The sequence below is a fragment of the Hemiscyllium ocellatum genome, chromosome 1 (assembly GCF_020745735.1).
Source record: "Hemiscyllium ocellatum isolate sHemOce1 chromosome 1, sHemOce1.pat.X.cur, whole genome shotgun sequence".
NCBI lineage: Eukaryota > Metazoa > Chordata > Chondrichthyes > Orectolobiformes > Hemiscylliidae > Hemiscyllium > Hemiscyllium ocellatum.
Window position 1 is genome coordinate 3,427,460 of NC_083401.1, and position 22,633 is coordinate 3,450,092.

A 22,633-nucleotide genomic window follows, 5' to 3' on the forward strand; every position below is an offset into this window, starting at 1 on the left:
GTTTCCCCTTCCAGAAAAAAGGAAGGAACAGTAACATACTGACTATAACACCAGCCAGCACAGAGTCAGGTCCCCTAAACTGAGGGGGTGCTGAATCTCCTGTTTATTTTTTTTTTCTTTTTTTAAATTTTTTTTATTTTATTAAACAAATACAAAACAGTTTACAATAAACATTTACAGCTGTACAAGAGACAGCAATTTTACAAGGGAGAGCAGCAAAGCTAGGCCCCAAACCCTACTGTTTGACCATTTTACAGGGAGATGAGGACAAACCTCAAATCCCAGTTCCACATAAGACAGTGACAACAACATTTGTACATTCAACAATACGGTTACATACAGAAGTGCAGACATTACAGACCCAGCAAGCCCCCACCCCTCCCACCTTCCGACCACTCTAAGGCAGCCCGCCCCGACCCACCTTCCGGTTCTTGATCCGCCCCGTGCCCCTTCCAGTTCTCGGTCCACCCTCACACACGGTTTGACCACCTCTGGGACAGCCCGCCCCGGTACCTGCCCGGGGTGACAGCGCTGAGGACAGCTACCCACCTTCTGGCTCTCGGTCTGACCGTACGTACCATTGGGCTCTCACCCAGCCCGTTGCGCCTCCAACCAGTGGGCTATCCTGGCACACCTTTCGACCACCTCTAGGGCAGCCCGTCCCCTTCCCTGGGATGATAGCGTGTAGGGTAGCCCACAAGCCTTCCAGATCTCAGCCCGCCCCTACGCATCTTCTGGCTCTCGGTTGCTCTGACACCTTTCGACCACCTCTAGGACAGCCCGTCCCAATTACCCCTTATCGGGACAACAGCGCTCAGAACGGCCTACCCACCATCTGGCTCTCAGGGTGACTGGCATCAGGGTGGCCTACCCACCTTCCAGCTCTCAGGAAGGCAGCTTTCAGGGCAACGCATGAGCCTCCCAGCTCACGACAAGGCCTGCCAGACCCAGGGACACACAAGACAGTGCAGGTGATAGATCCAGGAAACACCACAATAATAAAAAAAAAGAGTCCTTTCTGGTACACAGTTCAAATCTATACATATAGAGTCTTCAAGATATAGAATCCATTGCCAGAAAGAGTCCACTCCAGTATACGACGTGCGTGGTCAGAAATAGAGTCCACTCCAACCTGCAGAGTCCATTACTAAAAACAGAGTCCACAACCAAGGGCAGAGTCCACTCCTGAAGGCAGCAAATGCACATCCCGCAGCACATAGGTGTTTGGTCTTGATGGAGTCCTGATCCAGCCTTGGAGAGCCAGGCCCACTCTCAGGAATAGTACATTGTACAGGTGCAGTTAACTCACAGCAGTTTGGTCCACTCTTCGGGGACGGGGACGCACACAGTCGTCAGAGGCCCAGTCCCAGGGCTAGGCCTCCCCACAGGAGCAGCTCCTCTGTAAAAATGTATGTCTTCCACAAAGGCTCAGCCCAACCACCAATAAAAAGTGAAGACACATACAAAAAGCAAAGAAAACTAGAGTCCAAGGGCTAAGCCCTACCATAAAAGTAACATTGTCCTTTTCTCAAAAAAAAAAGGAGTGTAGGAAGAGAAAAGAGTAACACACAGGCTGGAACCAGCCACTGAATCAACAATCCCCTAATGAGAACTGAGTTACAACTGAAACGCATTCTGTGCATCAGGAGTTTAACAATCAGTCCTCACTAAGAGGAATACCAGTTAACAAACTGGCTAAGTAGTTCAGCCAGTTCAGGAATCAGGTTTCCCCTTCCAGAAAAAAGGAAGGAACAGTAACATACTGACTATAACACCAGCCAGCACAGAGTCAGGTCCCCTAAACTGAGGGGGTGCTGAATCTCCTGTTTATATCTGTCAGCCAGGACTCCCTGATTGGACCAGCTTAACAACCTCAATCAGGAAATGTAGTTTCAGTGGCCAACCTGGCTGACCTCATGAATGTCTTGGCAGTTCCTTCTGAAGATAAAAATGTGGTCAGCCAGTCATGTGAGCTGGGCTGAGCATACCTGAGGACTCTAGTTGGGAAGTGAGGAGTTGGAAGCTGAGTGTTTTTCAGCACCTGTGATGGTTCCTCTAGTCAAATAGACTGAGGTAAACGGACAGAGCTGAGCAGGTTCTGGAGTGATTGAAGGATCCATTATTGTACTTTGACAGCACTGCGATTGGGTCTCTTGTTAACCTGCTTCTGGTCAAGCACGAGGTCCAAAATGATGTACAAATTCAGTCTAGTTCCTTCCTAACATTGCTGAACTGGCTCTCTTTTGATATCTCATTGACAGTGTCAGACAGTGTGTATCCTCCATGGACAGAGGAGTGTGTAGTGCCTCTGCCATTCACTCTCTGTTTTTTCCTAGACTCCTCTTTCCTGCACGCTTCCAGGTATCGCACTATGATTCCAATGGGACTTTGGTAACAGAGACAGACACTGAAATGGTGAGTTATCTCTTCAGGCAGAGGCTGAATTCAGAGATTTTCAGACACCTTCCAAAACAGTGCTGCTGGCATAGCTTGCTTCTTCCAGAACTATGGCATTCCCCTCTCCACCACAGTGGTTGACAGGTCCCTCAACCATATCTGACCTACCTGTGCTTCAGCCCTTGCCCCTTCTCATCACTCATAACAGCATGATTCAGTCCCTCACGTCCTCACTTTTCACTGCACCAGCCTCCACATTCTCCGCCATTTCAGACAACTCCAGAGCTACCACCAAACACATAGTCCCCTCACTCCTACTGTCTGTGTTTTTCAAGGATTGTTCCCTTTGGGACACCCAAGTCCATTTATTGACCACCAGCACGGTGGCGCAATGGTTAGCACTGCTGCCTCACAGCGCCAGAGACCTGGGTTCAATTCCTGCCTCAGGCGACTGACTGTGTGGAGTTTGCACGTTCTCCCCGTGTCTGCGTGGGTTTCCTCCGGGTGCTCCGGTTTCCTCCCACAGTCCAAAGATGTGCGGGTCAGGTGAATTGGCCATGCTAAATTGCCCGTAGTGTTAGGTAAGGGGTAAATGTAGGGGTATGGGTGGGTTGCGCTTCGGCGGGTCGGTGTGGACTTGTTGGGCCGAAGGGCCTGTTTCCACACTGTAAGTAATCTAATCTTAAAAAAAAACACCATCCCCCCTTCCCATGTAACCACAGAATGTGTAACAGCTGCCCCTTCACCTCCTCCCTGATCACCATCCCAGTCATTCCAGGTGAAGCTGCATTCTACCTGTACCTCCTCCAACCTTGTCTTTGTATTCACTGCAGCCATTGGAGAAGCCACACACAGACTGGGTGACCATTTGTGTTACTTTTCTGGTCTGTGCACAAGCAGGACCCTGATCTTCCCGTAGCCAGTAATTTTAACACAGTGTCCTGCTCGCTTGCCCACTTGTCTGTCCTCAGCTTGCTGCAGTGCTCCAATGCAAACTGAAGGAGCGACATCTCATCTTAAGACTACGTTACATCCTCTGGATTTCATTATGTGTTAAACACCTTCAAATTGTGATTCAGCTCCTGTTTCTTCCCTTTCCATTAGCTTTACTTGTTACAGTCTCTGTCACCATGTTCTTCCTCCCTTCCCACACTCCAGTGAGACTGTCTGTCCTTGCAATTCTGGTAATTAGACACACCATTGTTCTTCCATGCTCACATCCCAATCACTTCATCTGTACTTTCAACAATTTTTCTTCCCCAGCACTCTCCACCCCAGTACCCTCCCATCCACACCCTCAACTGGAGCGTACTTCACTTCAGCTCTGAATCAAAGCCAGCTACACTCAAAATGTTGTTTTGCTCTCCCTCCATGGATGCTGCCTGACCCGTTGTGATCTCCAGCATTTGTTGGTTTCAGTACAGAATCCAGCATCTGCAGTAACTTGCTCCTACATGCATCACAAGCTCGTCTCCATGGGACAGTGAGATTCCAACTCCACACTCTGTGGTCAGAGTCTTTACTTCAGCTGATGGTATGGTCCATTTAACACACAGCTGAACTGTGGGTAGTGTGATCGCTTGTGATCATGTTAGTCTCAGGAGATATAATACTGAGATGTTTTATATTTCTATTTATTTATCCATTTGTGGGAAGTGGGTGTCATTGGCTGGGCCCAGCATTTAATGCCCATCCCTATTTGCCCTTGAGAAGGTGGGGGGTGAGCTGCCTTCTTGACCCACTGCAGTCCATGTGCTGTGGGTTGACTCACAATGCCCTGAGGGAGGGAATTCCAGGATTCTGACTCAGTGACAGTGAAGGAACAGCGATATATATACAAATCAGAACGGTGAGTGGCTTGGTGGAGATCTCTCTGCCACCCTTATCCTTCCACGTGGAGTATTCCATCACATTCCTGACTTGTGCCTTGTCGATGGTGGACAGGCTTTGGGAAGTCAGGAGGCCATGGAGTCCTACAGCACAGAGAGAGGCCCTTTGACCCAAACTGCTCCATGCTAACCAAAATATCCATCCACACTAACCCCATCTCCCTGCACTTGGCCCATATCCTTCTAACCCTTTCCTATCCATGGATTTGTCCAAATGCCTTTTAAATGTTGTTAATGTACCCACCTACCCACTGGCAGCTCATTCCCCGTGTGTACCACCCTCTGTGTAAAAACGTTTCCCCTCAGGTTCCCTTTTATTCTTTCCCCTCTCACCTTAACCTGATGCCCTCTAGTCCCCAATTCCCCAACCCTGGGAAAGAGGCTGAGTGTATTCACCCGATCCATCACTTTCATGACCTGATACACTTCTGGAAGGTTCCCCCCTCAATCTCCTACATTCTGCAGAAAAAAGTCCTAGTTTGTCCAAGCTCTCCCTGTAACTCAGACCCTTGAGTCCAGGCAGCATCCTTGTAAATGTCTTCTGCACTCTTTCCAGTTTAATAACATCCTTCCTATAGCAAGGTGATGAAAACTGAGCACAATACCCAAGTGCAGCCTCACCAACGTCCCGTATAACTGCAACATACCTCCCCAACTTCTACACTCAATGCCCTGACTGATGAAGGCCAGTATGCCAAAAGCCCTGTCTCCCTGGGATTCCACTCTCAGAGAACCGTGCACCTGAACTCCAAGGTGCCTCTGTTCCACTACACCCCTTAAGGCCCAACCATTCTCCATGAAACTTCTGCCTTGATTTGACTTTCCAAAATGCCAGACCTCACACTTGTCTAGATTAAACTCCATTTGCCATTTCTTGGCCCACCTCCTCAGCTGATCAAGGTCCTGCTGCAATTTCTGAGAACCTTCCTCACTGTCCACGCTACCACGTATTTTAGTATCATCTGCAAACTTACTAACCATGCCTTGTATATTCCCATCGAAATCACTGAGATAGTGGGTCCAGCACCGACCCCTGAGGCACTGCCCTAGTCACACGCCTCCAGTCTGACAAGCAGCATTCCACTATTACCCCCTGCTTCCTACCATCAAGCCAATTGTGTGTCCAATTTGTCAGCTTCCCCTGGATTCCTTGCAAAGCTTATCAAAGGCTGCACTGATCTCCATACAGACTCCATTTACTGCCCTGCCTTCATCACCTTCCCGGTCACTTCATCACAGAATTTGAGTAAATTTGTGAGGTATGATCTCCCATGCACAAAGCCATGCTGACCTTTCCTAAGCCAGGCTGAGCACGGTGGCACAGTGGTTAGCACTGCTGCCTCACAGCACCAAGGTCCCAGTTCAATTCCTGCCTCAGGTGATTGTCTGTGTGGAGTTTGCACATTCTCCCCGTGTCTGTGTGGGTTTCTTCCGGGTGCTCCGGTTTCCTCCCACAGTCCAAAGATGTGCAAGCCAGGTGAATTGGCCAAGCTAAATTACCCATCGTGTTTAGGGATGTGTAGGTTAGGTGCATTCATCAGGGGTAAATGTAGAGCAATAGGGCAGGGGAATGGTTCAGGGTGGTTACTCTTTGGAGGGTTGGTGTGGACTTGTTGGGGCAAATGGCCTGAATCCAATCTGTAGGGATTCTATGATTCAATACGCAATCTTTCTAAAGTCATGTGTATCTTATCCCTCAGATTCTCCTGAAGTAACTTCCCTCCCACAGATGTTCGGCTTACTGCTCTATCGTTCCCAGGGTCTCCTTTGCAGCCCTTCTTGAGTAAAGGCACAACATTCACGACCCTCCAGTCTTCCGGGACCTCACCCGTGGCTAACGATGATGCAAATATATCAGCCAAGGCCCTGGCAATGTCTTCTCCAGCCTCTGACGGGGTTCTTGGATATATCTGGTCAGGACCAGGAGAATTATCCACCTTTATACAGTGTAATACATCCAACACCACCTCTACTGTGATATGGACTGGCCCCAAAATATCATCACAAACTTCCCCAAGTTCCCAGGTCCTCATGGCTTTCTCCACGGTAAACACAGAGGAGAGATAATCATTGAGGACCTCGCCCATCTCCTACAGTTCCACATGTACATATTCACTTTGGTCCTTGGGGGGGGGGGTCCTATTCAATCTCTAGGTATTCTTCTTCCTTTAATATAATTAAATAACCTCTTTGGATTCACCCTATCTATCTCATACTCTCTTTTCGCCCTCCTGATTTCCTTCTGCAGTAAACTCATGTGTTCCCTGTCTACTTCCAGGGATTCCCTTGATCCCAGCTGCCTGAACCTGAGCCGCACTTGCTTCTATTTTCTGGTCAGGGCCTCAATATCTCTTGTTATCCAGGGTTCCCTGTTCCTGCTGACCCTGCCCTTCACCCTCACAAGAACATACAGACCTTGAACTCTATCTATCTCCCTTTTAAAGGCCTCTTTCTCTTGCTGGAGGTCCCTCTGCCTGCAAACAATCTGCTCTGACCAGACCCTGCAAGCTCCTGTCTAATTCCATCAATATTCACCTTCCCCCAGTTTAGAACTTGAACCTGTGGACCAGTTTTGTTCCTCTCCATAACGACTTTGTCGGTGGCATGGTGGTTAGCACTGCTGCCTCACAGCGCCAGAGACCCGGGTTCAATTCCCGCCTCAGGCAACTGTCTGTGTGGAGTTTGTACATTCTCCCCATGTCTGCGTGGGTTTCCTCCCATAGTCCAATAATGTGCAGGTTAGGTGAATTGGTCGTGCTAAATTGTCCGTAGTGTTAGGTGAAGGGGTAAATGTAGGGAATGGGTCTGGGTGGGTTGCAGGTCGGTGTGGACTTGTTGGGCCGAAGGGCCTGTTTCCACACTGTAATTAATCTAATCTGTTTTAAAACTGTGGTCACTAGTTCCCCCCACTGTCACCTCAGTCATTTGTCCTGCCCGATTTCCCAAGTATAGGTCACATTTTTCCCCTTGCTGAGTAGGATCCTTTGAATATTGCTCGAGGGAATGATCCTGAACTCACTTCACAAATTCCACCCCATCTTAGCCCGTAACACTCTGGCAGTCCCAGTGTTTGTTGGGAAGCCACTCTGACAACCCTATTGCTCCTGCATGTCTCCCCAATCTCCTGCCATACTCGTACCTCTAATTTGTGGGGAATTCACCAGAGTATTCCTAACCTCTGACCTCCACTTGGATCCACTGCATTTATGTGGTAAGTCCATTTGAGATTCTGGTCAATGATAATCCCCAGGATGTTGATAGTGCTTGAGTTGTGACCATCTTCCTACAGTATCGCTGTTACTATGCGGGATCTGTGAGAAAATTCCCTGGAACACAAGTCTCTGCAAGTACCTGCTCAGGACTCAGGTAAAGAAACTGACAATTTATTTTCATGCTTTTGCACATTCTTGTGAAACTTGAATTTGAAAAATGAATGTTTGAGCCAGTAAAGTGTTACCTCGGCAGGTGCACTCACTGTGTAACTGTACTGGGGTGTGTTTATTCAGTAGGGTAAGGGTCACTCACTGTGTAACTGTACTGGGGTGTGTTTATACAGCAGGGTGAGGGTCACTCACTGTGTAACTGTACTGGGATGTGTTTATACAGCAGGGTAAGGGTCACTCACTATGTAACTGTACTGGGATGTGTGTATACAGCAGGGTAAGGGTCACTCACTGTGTAACTGCACTGGGGTGTGTTTATTCAGTAGGGTGAGGGTCACTCACTATGTAACTGTACTGGGATATGTTTATTCAGCAGGGTAAGGGTTACTCACTGTGTAACTGTACTGGGATGTGTTTATACAGCAGGGTAAGGGTCACTCACTGTGTAACTGTACTGGGATGTGTTTATTCAGCAGGGTGAGGATCACTCACTGTGTAACTGTACTGGGATGTGTTTATACAGCAGGGTGAGGGTCACTCTCTGTGTAACTGTACTGGGAGGTGTTTATATAGCAGGGTAAGGGTCACTCACTGCGTAACTGTACTGGGAGGTGTTTATATAGCAGGGTAAGGGTCACTCACTGTGTAACTGTACTGGGATGTGTTTATTCAGCAGGGTGAGGGTCACTCATTGTGTAACTGTACTGGGATGGCTTTATACAGCAGGGTGAGGGTCACTCACTGTGTAACTGTACTGGGATATGATTAATTCGCAGGTTGAAGGTTACAAGCAATATTTTCTGTCCAGCTGTGTCCCTTCTATCTCATTCTTTTCTGCAGTGCTGTGATTGTGTTCAGTAATCGAACATATGTCATTGAACCTGTTGTTGGAGATGCAGATGGTCGTCATTTGTTATACAGAGCTGAAGATGTCCTGCCAGTACCGAGTCGCTGTGGAGTTGGAACTCCATCTCCTGGATTACCCCTGACTGATCACCTCCAGCGCTCTCAGAGGGTGAGTAATGAGCACTGTAACTGACTGACCAACAAAAAGGAAGGTGCCCCATAGAATTTGCTATCTGCAGACACAGCCTTCAGCTCAATCAGCTCATGGAGAGTTCCTTTACTCAGCACCTTCCCCTCTTCCTTCTAACTCCCCCTCACCTGTTTAAACTTGATATTGATGGAGTTTATGTCTTCAACACTGACTCCAGTGTTGAATCCATGGTTTCTCACTTCTTTCTATAATGCAAGTCTCCTGTTCTAAAGCCCTTCCATTTGATTGTTTTCTCTTTGACTTTTTGTTCCCGACTGTCGGTGACTGGGAACAATCCGTTCCCATCCATCTGCCCCATCTTTTCACTGTTATTTCAACTTTCTTTCCATCGTTGATTACAAAAATGTGCTTATTGCTAAAAATTCAAGCTACAGGGTGAGATTTTTACAACAGTGATCATTCAGCTCAAGGTAAATATTTTTCACTCAATACAGCAAAATGTGCCAATGATAAAGTGCCATGCTTCAACAAGGGGATAAATTGGGCATTTAGATTAGATTGATTGATTTATTGTTGTACGGAGATATAGTGGAAAGTGTTGTTTTACATTCTATCCAGGCAGATTATGCTGTACAAAGTGTATCAGGGTAGCAGAATACAGTGTTACAGCCGCAGGGAAGGTGCAGAGAGAGAGAGATCAGAAATAACACTTGAGATGTCTGTTCAAAGTTTGAAAGCAGCAAGGAAGAAGCTGGTCTTGAATCTGTTCGTACATGTGTTCAAATGTTTATGTCTTCTGCCTGACGGAGGAGGGTGGGAGGGTGTATGACTGGGGTAGGATTAATCTTTGATTGGAGTGGTTGCTTTCCTGACACAGTGGGAAATGTAGACGGAGTCAATGGATGGGAGGCTGGTTTGTGGGATGGGCTGGGCTGCGTTCACAACCCTCTGCAGTTCCTTGTGGTCTTGGGTAGTTTCCAAATGACAGAGTGATGCATCTGGATAGAAAGGTTTTTTATGGGGCATCTATAAAAATGGTTAAGAGTCCTTGTGGTCATAATGGCTCTCCTTCGCCTCCTGAGGAAGTAGCATTGTTGTTGTGCTTTCTTGACCGTCACATTGACGTGAGTGGACCAGGACAAATTGTTGGTGATATCACGCCCAGGATCTTGACACCATTGGCTATCTCCACCACAGCACTACTGATGCAGACAGGGGTATAGCCTCCACTCCACTTCCTGAAGACAATGACCAGCTCCTTCATTTTGCTGACTTTGCAGGAGAGCTTGTTGTATTTCACCAGGCCACTAAGCACTGTACTTTGTCTTGTTGTTGTTTGAGATCTGGTCTACAATGGTTATATTGTCAACAAACTTATAAATGGAGTTGATGTGCAATGTGGGTGTACAGTTGTCATTGTATAAGGAGCAGGAGTAGGGAGCTGAGTACATAGCCCAATGTTGAGGAGTATTTTGAAGGGGGAGGTATTGACATGTTCTTAATGATTGTGGTCTTTGTGCCAAGAAATTGAGGATCTCGTTGCAGAGAGTCAGCCAAGACCTAGCTCTTGGAGTTTAGAGATGGATTTGTGTGGAATTATGGTATTAAAGTCTGTGCTGTAGTCAGTAAGCCTGACGTAGATATCCTTGTAATCTCGATGTTCCAGGATGAGTGTCGGGCTCGGGAGATGGCATCTACTGTGGACCTGTTGTGTTCGATGACAATTTTCAAAGAGTTAAGGCAGTTTGGTTGGCTGGAGTTGGCATGAGCCATGACTAACCTCCCAAAATACTTCATAATAATGGAGGTCAGAGGCCAGCAGCTGGTGGCTATTGAGGCTACATGATTTTTCTTTGACACGGGGATGATAGTGGTCTTTTTGAAATAGGTGAGAACTTCAGATTGTGGCCAGGGGAGGTTAAAGATGTCTGCCAATGCTCTGGCCAGGGTCCACACAGGATCTGAGTACATGGCCAGGGACCCTACCCGGGCCAGTCACTTCCTGTGGGTTCACTGTCAAGAAGGCTGATCCTGCACCTGTGGAGGTGACTAAGAACTATTCGGATAAGTGACATTGTTTCAATGACCTGTTCAAAACAAGTAGAGAATACCCTGAGCTCATTGGGTGGAAATGTGCAATTCTGTATGACTTCGCTTTGTAGCCCATTAAGTCATGTAAGGTTTGTCACAAACTGGAGTTATCCATGTGGTTGGTCTAGGTCTTAAGTTTGTATTGCCTCTTGGTGTCTCTGATGGCCTTACAAAGGTGGTACCTGGATTTTCTTAGAGGTCAGGGTTGCCTGACTTGAACCTGGACTTCAATAAGGAGCAGATCTCCAGGTTCATCCATGGTTTCCACTTGGAGAATATTCACGTTAACTTTGGCATGCAGTCTTCGACATACTTACGAATTAATTCGATGGTGATAGTGGCAGACTTGTATAGGTTCTTCATATGGCCCAGTTCACCAACACTAAGGAGTCGTGTGCCTCAGGCCAGCACTGTGTTGTCATGCATCAATGGCAGACATAGTCACCCAGTTCCAACCTTCTGGCTCAGCACCAGCCTCATGAACTGTCATATCTGCCAATTTTCCTTCCCACCTTATCCGCTCTACCCTCCTCTCTGACCTATCACCTTTACCGTCACCATCATCCGCCTATTGTACTCCAGGCTTCCTTCTCCCCAGCCCCATTCCCTCTCATTTATCCCTTCACTCCGGATGCTTCCTGCCTGTATTCCTGATGAAGGGCTTTTGCCCAAAACGTTGATTTTCCTGCTCCTCGGATGCTGCCTGACCTGCTGTGCCTTTCCAGCACCACTCTCTGGTTTCCATTTGACACCTCTCAGCCTAATTCTGCAGTTTATCCAAGACCCCCTGTAACCTGTAACATTCTTCCACACTGTCCACTACTCCACCAACTGCAAATTTACTAATCCATCCACCTATACCTGCGTCTAAGTCATTCATAAAAATGACAAACAGCAGTGGTCCCAAAACAGATCCTTGTGTCATACCACTAGTAACCAGATTCCAGGCTGAATATTTTCCAACAACCACCACTCGCTGCCTTCTTTCAGAAAGCCAGTTTCTAATCCAAACTGCTAAATCACCCTCAATCTCATGCCTTTGCATTTTCTCCAACAGCCTACCATGTGGAACCTTATCAAAGGCTTTACTGAAGTCCATGTATACCACGTCAACTGTCCTACCCTCATCTACATGCTTGGTCACCTTCTCAAAATCTCAATGAGGTTTGTGAGAATCGACTTGCAATTGACAAAACCATGTTGACTATCTGAAATCAAATTGTTCCTTGCTAGATGATTATAAATCTTATCTCTTATGATCCTTTCCAAAAGTTTCATCTCTCTGCTGAGTAGTGTCCAGATGAAGTAGTGTTCTTGTGACCTGCTCTGAATTGATATGGTTCTGTCTGTTGTGGTGGGCGGTTCTGCTTCCGGTTTTGTGCTGCAGTGGTCAGTAGATGGGGTCTATTTCAGCAGGTTTGTTAATCAAACCAATGGGTGAATACCAGGCCTCCAGGAGTTCCCGAGCCTGTCCCAGTTTCGTAACATTGTCCCAGTTGAATTGATGTTCTTCATTGGCTGTGTGTATTGACCCTTTGGGTGTTTTTGTCCTTTATGTTATTACGTGGTGTTGACAGTAGAAATATAATCTGTAGTCTCATCGACAAACAGCTCATTACAACCTCAAATATTGTAAGTTAATTAACTTGGCAGAAACACATTCAAATGATATTCTGCATAATCCCATGAGATACTTGTGTACTCACAATGTGGATAGTAGCAAACCCTTCCTACTTTTATACTCCACTCTCTTGGGAATAACAATATTCCATTTGCCTTCTCTATTATCTGTTGACCTTGTATCATAGCTGCTTTGTGATCATGGATGAGAATTCCCAAATCCCTCTGTTCTACAGCTTGCTGCAGGTTCTTCTCCATTTCAATAATATTCAGCTCCTCTATTGTTGCTGCCAAATTGGGGAACCTGTAATTTCTCCACATTATATTCTATCTGAATAAAAATTAAAAGAACTGTAGATGCTGTAAGTCAAAAACAAAAAAATCGAAATTGCTGGAAAAGCTCAGCAGGTCTGGCAGCATCAGTGGAGAGAAATCAGAGTTAACATTTTGGGTTCAGTGAGTCTCCCTCAGAACCTTTATACTCGAACGACCAGGTGTTTGCCCACTCACCTCACCCGTCAGTATCCTGCTGTAGACTCCTTGGGTTACTCTTGTCAGTTGCCTTCCCACCTATTTTTGTTGTCATCCTCAAATTTGGCTACAGTACATTCATTTGCCTCATCAAACTCATCAATAGAAAATGTAAATAATTACGGTCTCGGTACTGATCACTGTGTCACCCACTAGTTATAGATTGCCACCAGGAAAATATCTCCCTTATCTCAACTGTCTGTCTTCTATTAGTTGACCAATCTGCTATTAATGCTGAAATACTGCCTCCAAACACTGGGTTTTTGTCTGATTTTGTAACCAAATGTAATGTCTGGGACCTTAGCAAACACGTTCTGAAAAACCAAATATATTACATTCACAATTTCCCCTTTATCAATCTTGCTTGTTACAAAGAATTCTGATTAATTTGTCAGGCATGAGGACTGGAGGGTTACTCATGTTGTCCCCCTGTACAAGAAGGGATATTCCGGGTAACTACAGACCAGTGAGCCTGAGGTCAGAGGTGGGAAAGTTGCTAGAGAAGGTACTGAGGGATAAAATCTGTTTATATTTGGAAAGAAATGGGCTAATAAGTGATAGGCGATATGGTTTGTGTGGGATAGATCATGCCTTACCAACTTAATAGAGTTTTTTGAGGAAATGATCAAGTAAATAGATATATATAGACTTTGGTAAGGCATTTGATCAGGTTCCCCATGGTAAACTAATGGAGAAAGTGAAATCACATGGTGTGCAGGGGGTTCTAGCAGGTGGATACAGAACTGGATGAGCAACAGGAGACAGAGAGTAGTAGTTAAAGGGAGTTTCTCGAAATGGAGAAAGGTGACCAGATGGTACCCAGGGATCAGTGCTGGGGCCACTGCTGTTTGTAATATACATAAATGATCTGGAAGAGGGCACTGTTGGTATGATCAGTAAGTTTGCAGATGACACAAAGATTGGTGGAGTAGCAGAAAGTATAAAGGACTATCAGAGAATATGGGAGGATATAGATAGACTGGAGAGTTGGGCAGAAAAGTGGCAGATGGAGTTCAAACCAGGCAAATGTGAGGTGATGCATTTTGGGAAGTCTAATTCTCGAGCGAATGATACAGTAAACAGAAGAGTCTTGGGAAAGGTTGATGAGCAGAGAGATCTGGGAGTGCAGGTCCATTGTACCCTGAAGGTTGCTGCACAGGTGGATAGAGTGGTAAAGAAGTCATATGGTACTCATGCCTTCATTGGATGGGGTAGTGAGTATAAGAGCTGGCTGATCATATTAAAATTGTACAAGACATTGGTTCGGCCGCATTTAGAATACTGTGTATAGTTCTGGTCGCCACATTACCAAAAGGATGTGGAGCTTTGGAGAGGGTGCAGAGAAGGTTTACGAGGATGTTGCCTGGTATGGAAGGTGCTAGCTATGAAGAGAGATTGAGTAGGTTAGGTTTGTTTTCATTAGAAAAAAGGAGATTGAGGGGGGACCTGATGGAGGTTTACAAAATCATGAAGGGTATAGGCAGGGTGGGTAGAGACAAGCTTTTTCCCAGGGTGAATGATTCAATAACGAGAGGTCACGCTTTCAGGGTGAGAGGTGGAAAGTTTAAGGGGGATACAGGCGGCAAGTACCTCACACAGAGGGTGGTGGGTGTTTGGAATGCGTTGCCAGCAGAGGTGGTAGAGGCAGGCACAGTGGATTCATTTAAGATGCGTCTGGACAGATGCATGAGGAGGTGGGAGCAGATGCTTAGGAATTGACCGACAGGTTGAGACAGCGGAATTGGATCAGCTCAGGCTTGGAGGGCCGAAGGGCCTGTTCCTGGGCTGTGAATATTCTTTGTTCTTTGTTGTTGTTCTTTTATTTCTTCCCTTCACAAATCCATGCCGACTGCTTAATCATATTATGCATTTCAACCTGCTCTGCTCATTGGAGATGATCATTGGCGGGCGTTGTGTGGTAGGAATGTTACTCACCAAGTTCAGCTCAAACCTGGATACTGTCCACATGGAGTGACATTTGAATATGAATTGTTTCAGGATCTGAGTTATGGTGAATGATGGGTGTCTCTAAGGTCTCCGTTATTTCCATATTGAGGACCATTGCTGGTGTGGGGTAATGTCTGTGTAACCATGGTTACCAACGCGTCAGCGCCGGAGGAGGAGAGGGGATTAATGAAGGGAAATGGGGAAGAGATCAAGATAGTGTAAGGAGGGTGTCAGGTAAAAGGAGGGAAAAAGAAGGCATAAAAGCAAGAGAGGGAAGAGGTGAGAGTCCGGTGAAAGACTGACAAAACAAAGAGACAATGTGTGGAAAGAGAGAGAGAGGAAGTAACTGATCAATTGAGAAATATAACCAGGAATGCAATAAAATACTGGGTATTAAATGAGAAGGTACTAAGAGTGCTGAGCCTTGAGCTGTAATTATCCTCCTTCCAACCAGGGCGCCTGTCTCAGTGTCCCTCTGTCACACTGACGGACATTTTCTCTTTGCCAGGTCAAAAGGAATGTGCTACAAGAGATGAGATACCTGGAGTTGGTGCTTGTAGCTGATCGTGAAATGGTGAGTGTCTTCACTGCGCACGTCAGTGATGGGTAGCTGAAGCCTGTTGGGGGTGTGCGGTGGGTCAATAGGACACATCAAAACAATGGGCTTGGCTGGGAAGGGAGAAGGAGGAATGGAAGCTGTCAGTTAGGGTAATGGTGGCCTTGGGTTCTCAAAGGCAGGAATGTTTCAGAGGAATGACTGAGGCGGGGGAGAAGTTCCATGATTTCTATTCATGCGATTGTGTACAAAAGATCAACCAGCTGAAGTTTGAAAATGTAATAAGTTCAGGAGAAGCATGTGACCTGATCCAGAAAACAAAAGAACAAACAACAGCACTGCAGGAAATGGACAACCTGGCTTGGAGTGACATGATCAGTCCATCCTGATCAGAGTAAGATCTCAGCTCCAGCAGGCAGCACAGACCCTCAGAAAATGAGGGATACAAGTCAAGATGATGAAACTCACAATGAGACATTGATAAGAGAACAGGCATGTGTGGAGGAATGACTACAACCAAGAGAAGGTTAAAAATCACACAACACCAGATTCTAGTCAGACAGATTCATTTTCAAATACAAGCTGACAGGGTGCTGTTCCTGTATCAAAGACTAAAATGTCATACAACTAATTTGATGTATTGAACAAACCGAGATTGCTGTGAAGTCTTTAATCACATAGGACAGGTTGTAGATTTTGATTCATTAATATATTAATCCCAGAACTTCTTTCAAATCATAGAACATAGAACATAGAACAATACAGCACAGAACAGGCCCTTCGGCCCACGATGTTGTGCCAAACATCTATCCTAGATCAAGCACCCATCCATGTACCTATCCAATTGCCGCTTAAAGGTCGCCAATGATTCTGACTCTACCACTCCCACGGGCAGCGCATTCCATGCCCCCACCACTCTCTGGGTAAAGAACCCACCCCTGACATCTCCCCTATACCTTCCACCCTTCACCTTAAATTTATGTCCCCTTGTAACACTCTGTTGTACCCGGGGAAAAAGTTTCTGACTGTCTACTCTATCTATTCCTCTGATCATCTTATAAACCTCTATCAAGTCACCCCTCATCCTTCGCCGTTCCACCGAGAAAAGGCCGAGAACTCTCAACCTATCCTCGTACGACCTATTCTCCATTCCAGGCAACATCCTAGTAAATCATCTCTGCACCCTCTCCAAAGCTTCCACATCTTTCCTAAAGTGAGGCGACCAGAACTGCACAAAGTACTCCAAATGTGGCCTAACCAAAGTCCTGTACAGCTGCAACATCACTTCACGACTCTTGAATTCAATCCCTCTGCTAATGAACGCTAATACACCATAGGCCTTCTTACAAGCTCTATCCACCTGAGTGGCAACTTTCAAAGATCTATGTACATAGACCCCAAGATCCCTCTGTTCCTCCACCTGACTAAGAACTTTACCGTTAACCCTGTATTCCGCATTCTTATTTGTTCTTCCAAAATGGACAACCTCACACTTGACAGGGTTGAACTCCATCTGCCACTCCTCAGCCCAGCTCTGCATCATATCAAAGTCCCTTTGCAGCCGACAACAGCCCTCCTCACTGTCCACAATTCCACCAATGTTAGTATCATCTGCAAATTTACTGACCCACCCTTCGACTCCCTCATCCAAGTCATTAATAAAAATTACAAACAGCAGAGGACCCAGAACTGATCCCTGCGGACCTCCACTTGTAACTGGGCTCCAGGCTGAATATTTACCATCTACCACCACTCTCTGACTTCGACCGGTTAGCCAGTTTTCTATCCAATTGGCCAAATTTCCCTCTACCCCATGCTTCCTGACTTTCTGCATAAGCCTAACATGGGGAACCTTATCAAATGCCTTACTAAAATCCATGTACACTACATCCACTGCTCTACCCTCATCCACATGCTTGGTCACCTCCTCAAAGAATTCAATAAGACTTGTAAGGCAAGACCTACCCTTCACAAATCCGTGCTGGCTGTCCCTAATCAAGCAGTGCCTTTCCAGATACTCATAAATCCTATCCCTCAGTACCCTTTCCATTACTTTGCCTACCACAGAAGTAAGACTAACTGGCCTGTAATTCCCGGGGTTATCCCTATTCCCTTTTTTGAACAGGGGCACAACATTCGCCACTCTCCAGTCCCCTGGTACCACCCCCGTTGACAGTGAAGACGAAAAGATCATTGCCAACGGTACTGCAATTTCCTCTCTTGCTTCCCACATAATCCTAGGATATATCCCGTCAGGCCCGGGTGACTTGTCTATCCTCAAGTTGTTCAAATTGCCCAACACATCTTCCTTCCTAACAAGTATCTCCTCTAGCTTACCAGTCCGTTTCACACTCTCCTCTTCAACAATACAGTCCCTCTCATTTGTAAATACTGAAGAAAAGTACTCATTCAAGACCTCTCCTATCTCTTCCGACTTAATACACAGTCTCCCACTACTGTCCTTGATCGGACCTACCCTCGTTCTCGTCATTCTCATGTTTCTCACATACGCATAAAATGCCTTGGTCAAATCCGCCAAGGATTTTTCATGCCCTCTCTTAGCTCTCCTAATCCCTTTCTTCAGGTCCCTTCTGGCTATCCTGTATCCCTCCACTGCCCTGTCTGAACCCTGTTTCCTCAACCTTATGTAAGCCTCCTCCTTCCTCCTTTCAAGACATTCAACCCCCCTCGTCAACCAAGGCTCCCTCTCACGACCATTTCTTTCCTGCCTGATAGGTACATACACATCAAGGACACGTCGTATCTGCTCCTTGAAAAAGTTCCACATTTCCACCACATCCTTCCCTGACAGCCTATGCTCCCAACTTATGCTCCTCAAATCCTGTCTTACAGCATCGTAATTTCCCTTCCCCCAATTGTAAAATCTACCCTGTTGTGCGCACCTATCTCTCTCCATAACCAAGGTGAAAGTCACAGAATTGTGGTCACCATCACCAAAATGCTCACCCACTAACAAGCCCATCACTTGTCCCGGTTCATTACCGAGTACCAAATCCAATATGGCCTCCCCTTCGTCGAGCTTATGCCCGAAACGTCGAATTTCCTGTACCTTGGATGCTGCCTGACCTGCTGTGCTTTAACCAGCAACACATTTTCAGCTCTGATCTCCAGTATCTGCAGACCTCATTTTCTACCCTTGGACAATCTACATACTGAGTTAGAAAAGCTTCCTGGACACACTGCACAAACACCGCTCCGTCCAATCTACTTTGATCTAAAGAGCTTCCAATCAATATTTGGGAAGTTGAAATCGCCCATGACTACTACCCTGTGACTTCTGCACCTTTCCAAAATCTGTTTCCCACACCCACTCAAATACCAATCACTTACCTTCCCGACCAGCTCTGCGCTCCAACCTCACTTCCGCCCGGCTCGCGCCGCTCTCTGCGGTGAAAATCATAATCTAAGTTTTTTTTAAAAAGTGACATCTCAGCTCACACAATACATTAAAGGTGTGAGGTTAGAGTCTGTCTGTCTTCCAAACTTGAGTTAGACTGGTTCTATTTCCAAAGTGGGAATTGATAAAATATTACATGAACTGCCTCCCTACAGATTGTGTGCTTGGTGAACGAAATGGGATCTGTTTGTTAGTACAGACCAACAATTGCAAATTCTGTGTGTGTGTGTGTGTGTGTGTGTGTGTGTGTGTGTGTGTGTGTGTGTGTGTGTGTGTGTGTGTGTGTGTGTGTGTGTGCACATATGTGTATGCTTGATAGAGTGTGTGCACACACTCGTGACAGAGTATATGCCTGTCAGAGGGTGTGTGTGTGAATGTGATCATGTGTAAGAGTGTGTGTATGTATACTTGTGTATGAGTGTATATAGTGTGTGATGGGGTCACCTGTAGAACATATCACAGTACAGCCCTTTGGCCCTTGATGTTGTGTCAACCTTTTCTCCTTCTCTAAGATCAGACTAACCTACAAACCCTTCAGTTTACTACCATCCATGGACCTATCCAAGATTCACATAAATGTCCCGAATGTCTCTGACTGTACTCCCACCACTGGCAGTGCATTCCACACACCCAGCACTCTCTGTGTAAAGAAACCATCCTTCATTATTTCCCTCATGATAGACATTCCTGTCATGGGGTAACATTTTTGACTATTCACTCTATACCTCTCATCGTCTTACACACCTCGGTCAGGTCACCTCTCAGTTGGCGATCAGTCTCTGCTTTGCGACTCTGCATTGTTTTGTATCCTGAAGTCCACCTTGGAGGTCTGTCACCTGGAGATCTCAGGTCGAATGTCATAGAGTCATAGAGATGTACAGCACAGAAACTGACCCTTCGGTCCAACCTGTCCACGCCAACCAGATATCCCAACCCAATCTAGTCCCATTTGCCAGCACTTGGCCCATCCTATTCATATACCCATCTGAATGCCTCTTAAATGTTGCAATTGTACCAGCCTCCACCATATCCTCTGGCAGCTCATTTCATACACATACCACCCTCTGTGTGAAAAAGTTTCCCCTTAGCTCTCTTTTATATCTTTCCCCTCTCACCCTAAACCTATGCCCTCTAGTTCTGGACTCCCCGACCCCAGGGAAAAGACTTTGTCTATTTATCTTATCCATGTCCCTCATAATTTTGCAAACCTCTATAAGGTCACCCCTCAGCCTCCGACACTCCAGAGAAAACAGCCCCAGCCTGTTCAGCCTCTCCCTGTAGCTCAAATCGTCCAACCCTGGCAACATCCTTGTAAATTTTTTCTGAACCCTTTCAAGTTTCACAACATCTTTCTGATAGGAAGGAGACCAGAATTGCACGCAATATTCCAACAGTGGCCTAACCAATGTCCTGTACAGCCGCAACATGACCTCCCAACTCCTGTACTCAATACTCTGACCAATAAAGGAAAGCATACCAAATGGGCTGGGAACCGGAGGTGTAGCTGTAGTGCACAGGAGGATGAGAGTAGGAAGGACAGGGACAGGATTTCAGGGTCAGAGGAATGTGCTGGCAGACAGCAAACTGGTTTGAAGTGTGTCTACTTCAACACCAGAAGTATCCGGAATAAGGTAGGTGAGCTTGCAGCATGGATAGGTACCTGGGACTTCGATGCTGTGGCCATTTCAGAGACATGGATAGAGCAGGGTGAGGAATGGATGTTGCAGGTTCCAGGATTTAGATCTTTCATTAAGAACAGGCAAGGCGGTAAAAGAGGGGGAGGCGTGGCCTTGTTAGTCAAGGACAGTATAACGGTGGCTGAGAGAACTTTTGATGAGGACTCACCTACTGAGGTAGTGTGGGCTGAAGTTAGAAACAGGAGAGGAGAGGTCACACTGCTTGGAGTTTTTTATAGGCCTCTGCAGAGTTCCAGGGAGGTGGAAGAGAGGATTAGCAACATTAACCTGGGTCAGAGTGAGAGGAACAAGGTGGTCATTATGGGGGACTTTAACTTCACCAATATTGACTGGAAATGCTATAACTCTGGTATGCTGAATGGATCAGTTGACCCAGGTAATTATAGACCAGTCAGCCTTACTTCTGTTGTAGGAAAGGTTTTGGAAAGGATTATAAGAGATAGGATTTATAATCATCTCGCAAGCAACAGTTTGATTTCAGATAGTCAACATGGTTTCGTCAAAAGTAGGTCGTGTCTCACAAACCTCATTGAGATTTTTGAGAAGGTGACCAAGCATGTAGATGAGGGGAGGGCAGTTGACGTGTTATACATGGACTTCAGTAAAGCCTTTGATAAGGTTCCACATGGTAGGCTGTTGGAGAAAATGCAGAGGCATGGGATTGAGGGTGATTTAGCAGTTTGGATTAGAAACTGGCTTTCTGAAAGAAGGCAGCGAGTGGTGGTTGATGGAAAATATTCAGCCTGGAGTCCAGTTACTAGTGGTGTGACACAAGGATCTGTTTTGGGACCACTGCTGTTTGTCATTTTTATAAATGACTTAGACGCAGGCATAGGTGGATGGATTAGTAAATTTGCAGATGATACTAAAGTCGGTGGAGTAGTGGACAGTGTGGAAGAATGTTACAGGTTGCAGGGGGACTTGGATAAACTGCAGAATTGGGCTAAGAGGTGTCAAATGGAGTTCAATGCAGCTAAATGTGAGGTGATGCACTTTGGGAAGAATAACAGGAAGGCAGAGTACTGGGTCAATGGAAAGATTCTTGGTAGTGTTGATGTGCAGAGGGATCTTGGTGTCCATGTACATAGATCCCTGAAAATTGCCATCCACGTGGATAGTGCTGTTAAGAAGGCATACAGTGTGTTAGATTTCATTTGTAGAGGGATTGAGTTCTGGAGCCACAATATTGTGCTGCAACTATACAAAACACTGGTGCGGCCTCACTTGGAACATTATGTACAGTTCTGGTCACCATATTTCGCGAAGGATGTGGAAGCATTGGAAAAGGTGCAGAGGAGATTTACCAGGATGTTGCCTGGTCTGGAGGGAAGGCCTTATGAGGAAAGGCTGAGAGACTTGGGTCTGTTCTCATTGGAGAGAAGAAGGCTAAGAGGGGATTTGATAGAGACATACAAGATGGTCAGAGGATTAGATAGGGTGGACAGTGAGAGTCTTTTTTTCTAGGATGATGACGTCAGCTTGTACAAGGGGGCATAACTACAAATTGAGGGGTGATAGATTTAAGACAGATGTTAGAGGCAGGTTCTTTACTCAGAGAGTAATAAGGGTGTGGAATGCCCGACCTGCCAATGTAGTTAACTCAGCCACATGAGGGAGATTTAAACAATCCTTGGATAAGCACATGGATAATGATGGGATAGCGTAGGGAGACGGCTGAGAATAGTTCACAGATCATCGCAACATTGAGGGCCGAAGGGCCTGTTCTGCATTATATTGTTCTATGTTCGATGTTCTATGCCTTCTTCACTATCCTATCTCCCTGCTATAATTTGCCTTTCCAAACTATAGCGCTTCACTTTTCTCTAAATTAAACTCCATCACCACTCCTCAGCCCATTGGCCATTTAATCAAGATCCTGTTGTACTCTGAGGTAACCTTCTATGTTGTCCTCTACATCCCCTTTTTGGTATTATTTGCAAACTTACTGACTATACCTCAATGTTCACATCCAGATCAAGTCTGGCGATTGTTGCGCGGTGTCCATTTATCTGTTGTAGCTTCTGCTCGGTCTCACCAATGTGCCATGCCTTGGGGCATCCTGCCTGCAGCATGTGAGATGGACAATGTTGGCATCCATGTGTACCTG

The 22,633-nt window shown here is 46.1% G+C and overlaps 1 protein-coding gene across 1 annotated transcript in view; it reads left to right on the forward strand.

Annotated features, from left to right (window-relative positions):
• The window catches only part of LOC132817376 (disintegrin and metalloproteinase domain-containing protein 12-like), a 183,893-nt gene that overhangs the window by 41,016 nt on the left and 120,244 nt on the right, over positions 1 to 22,633 (forward strand). The window contains exons 4-7 of the mRNA XM_060827794.1: positions 2,337 to 2,415; positions 7,576 to 7,652; positions 8,510 to 8,684; positions 15,364 to 15,429. Coding sequence (XP_060683777.1) covers positions 2,337 to 2,415; positions 7,576 to 7,652; positions 8,510 to 8,684; positions 15,364 to 15,429 — 397 coding nt within the window. The remainder of the gene's footprint in view (positions 1 to 2,336; positions 2,416 to 7,575; positions 7,653 to 8,509; positions 8,685 to 15,363; positions 15,430 to 22,633) is intronic.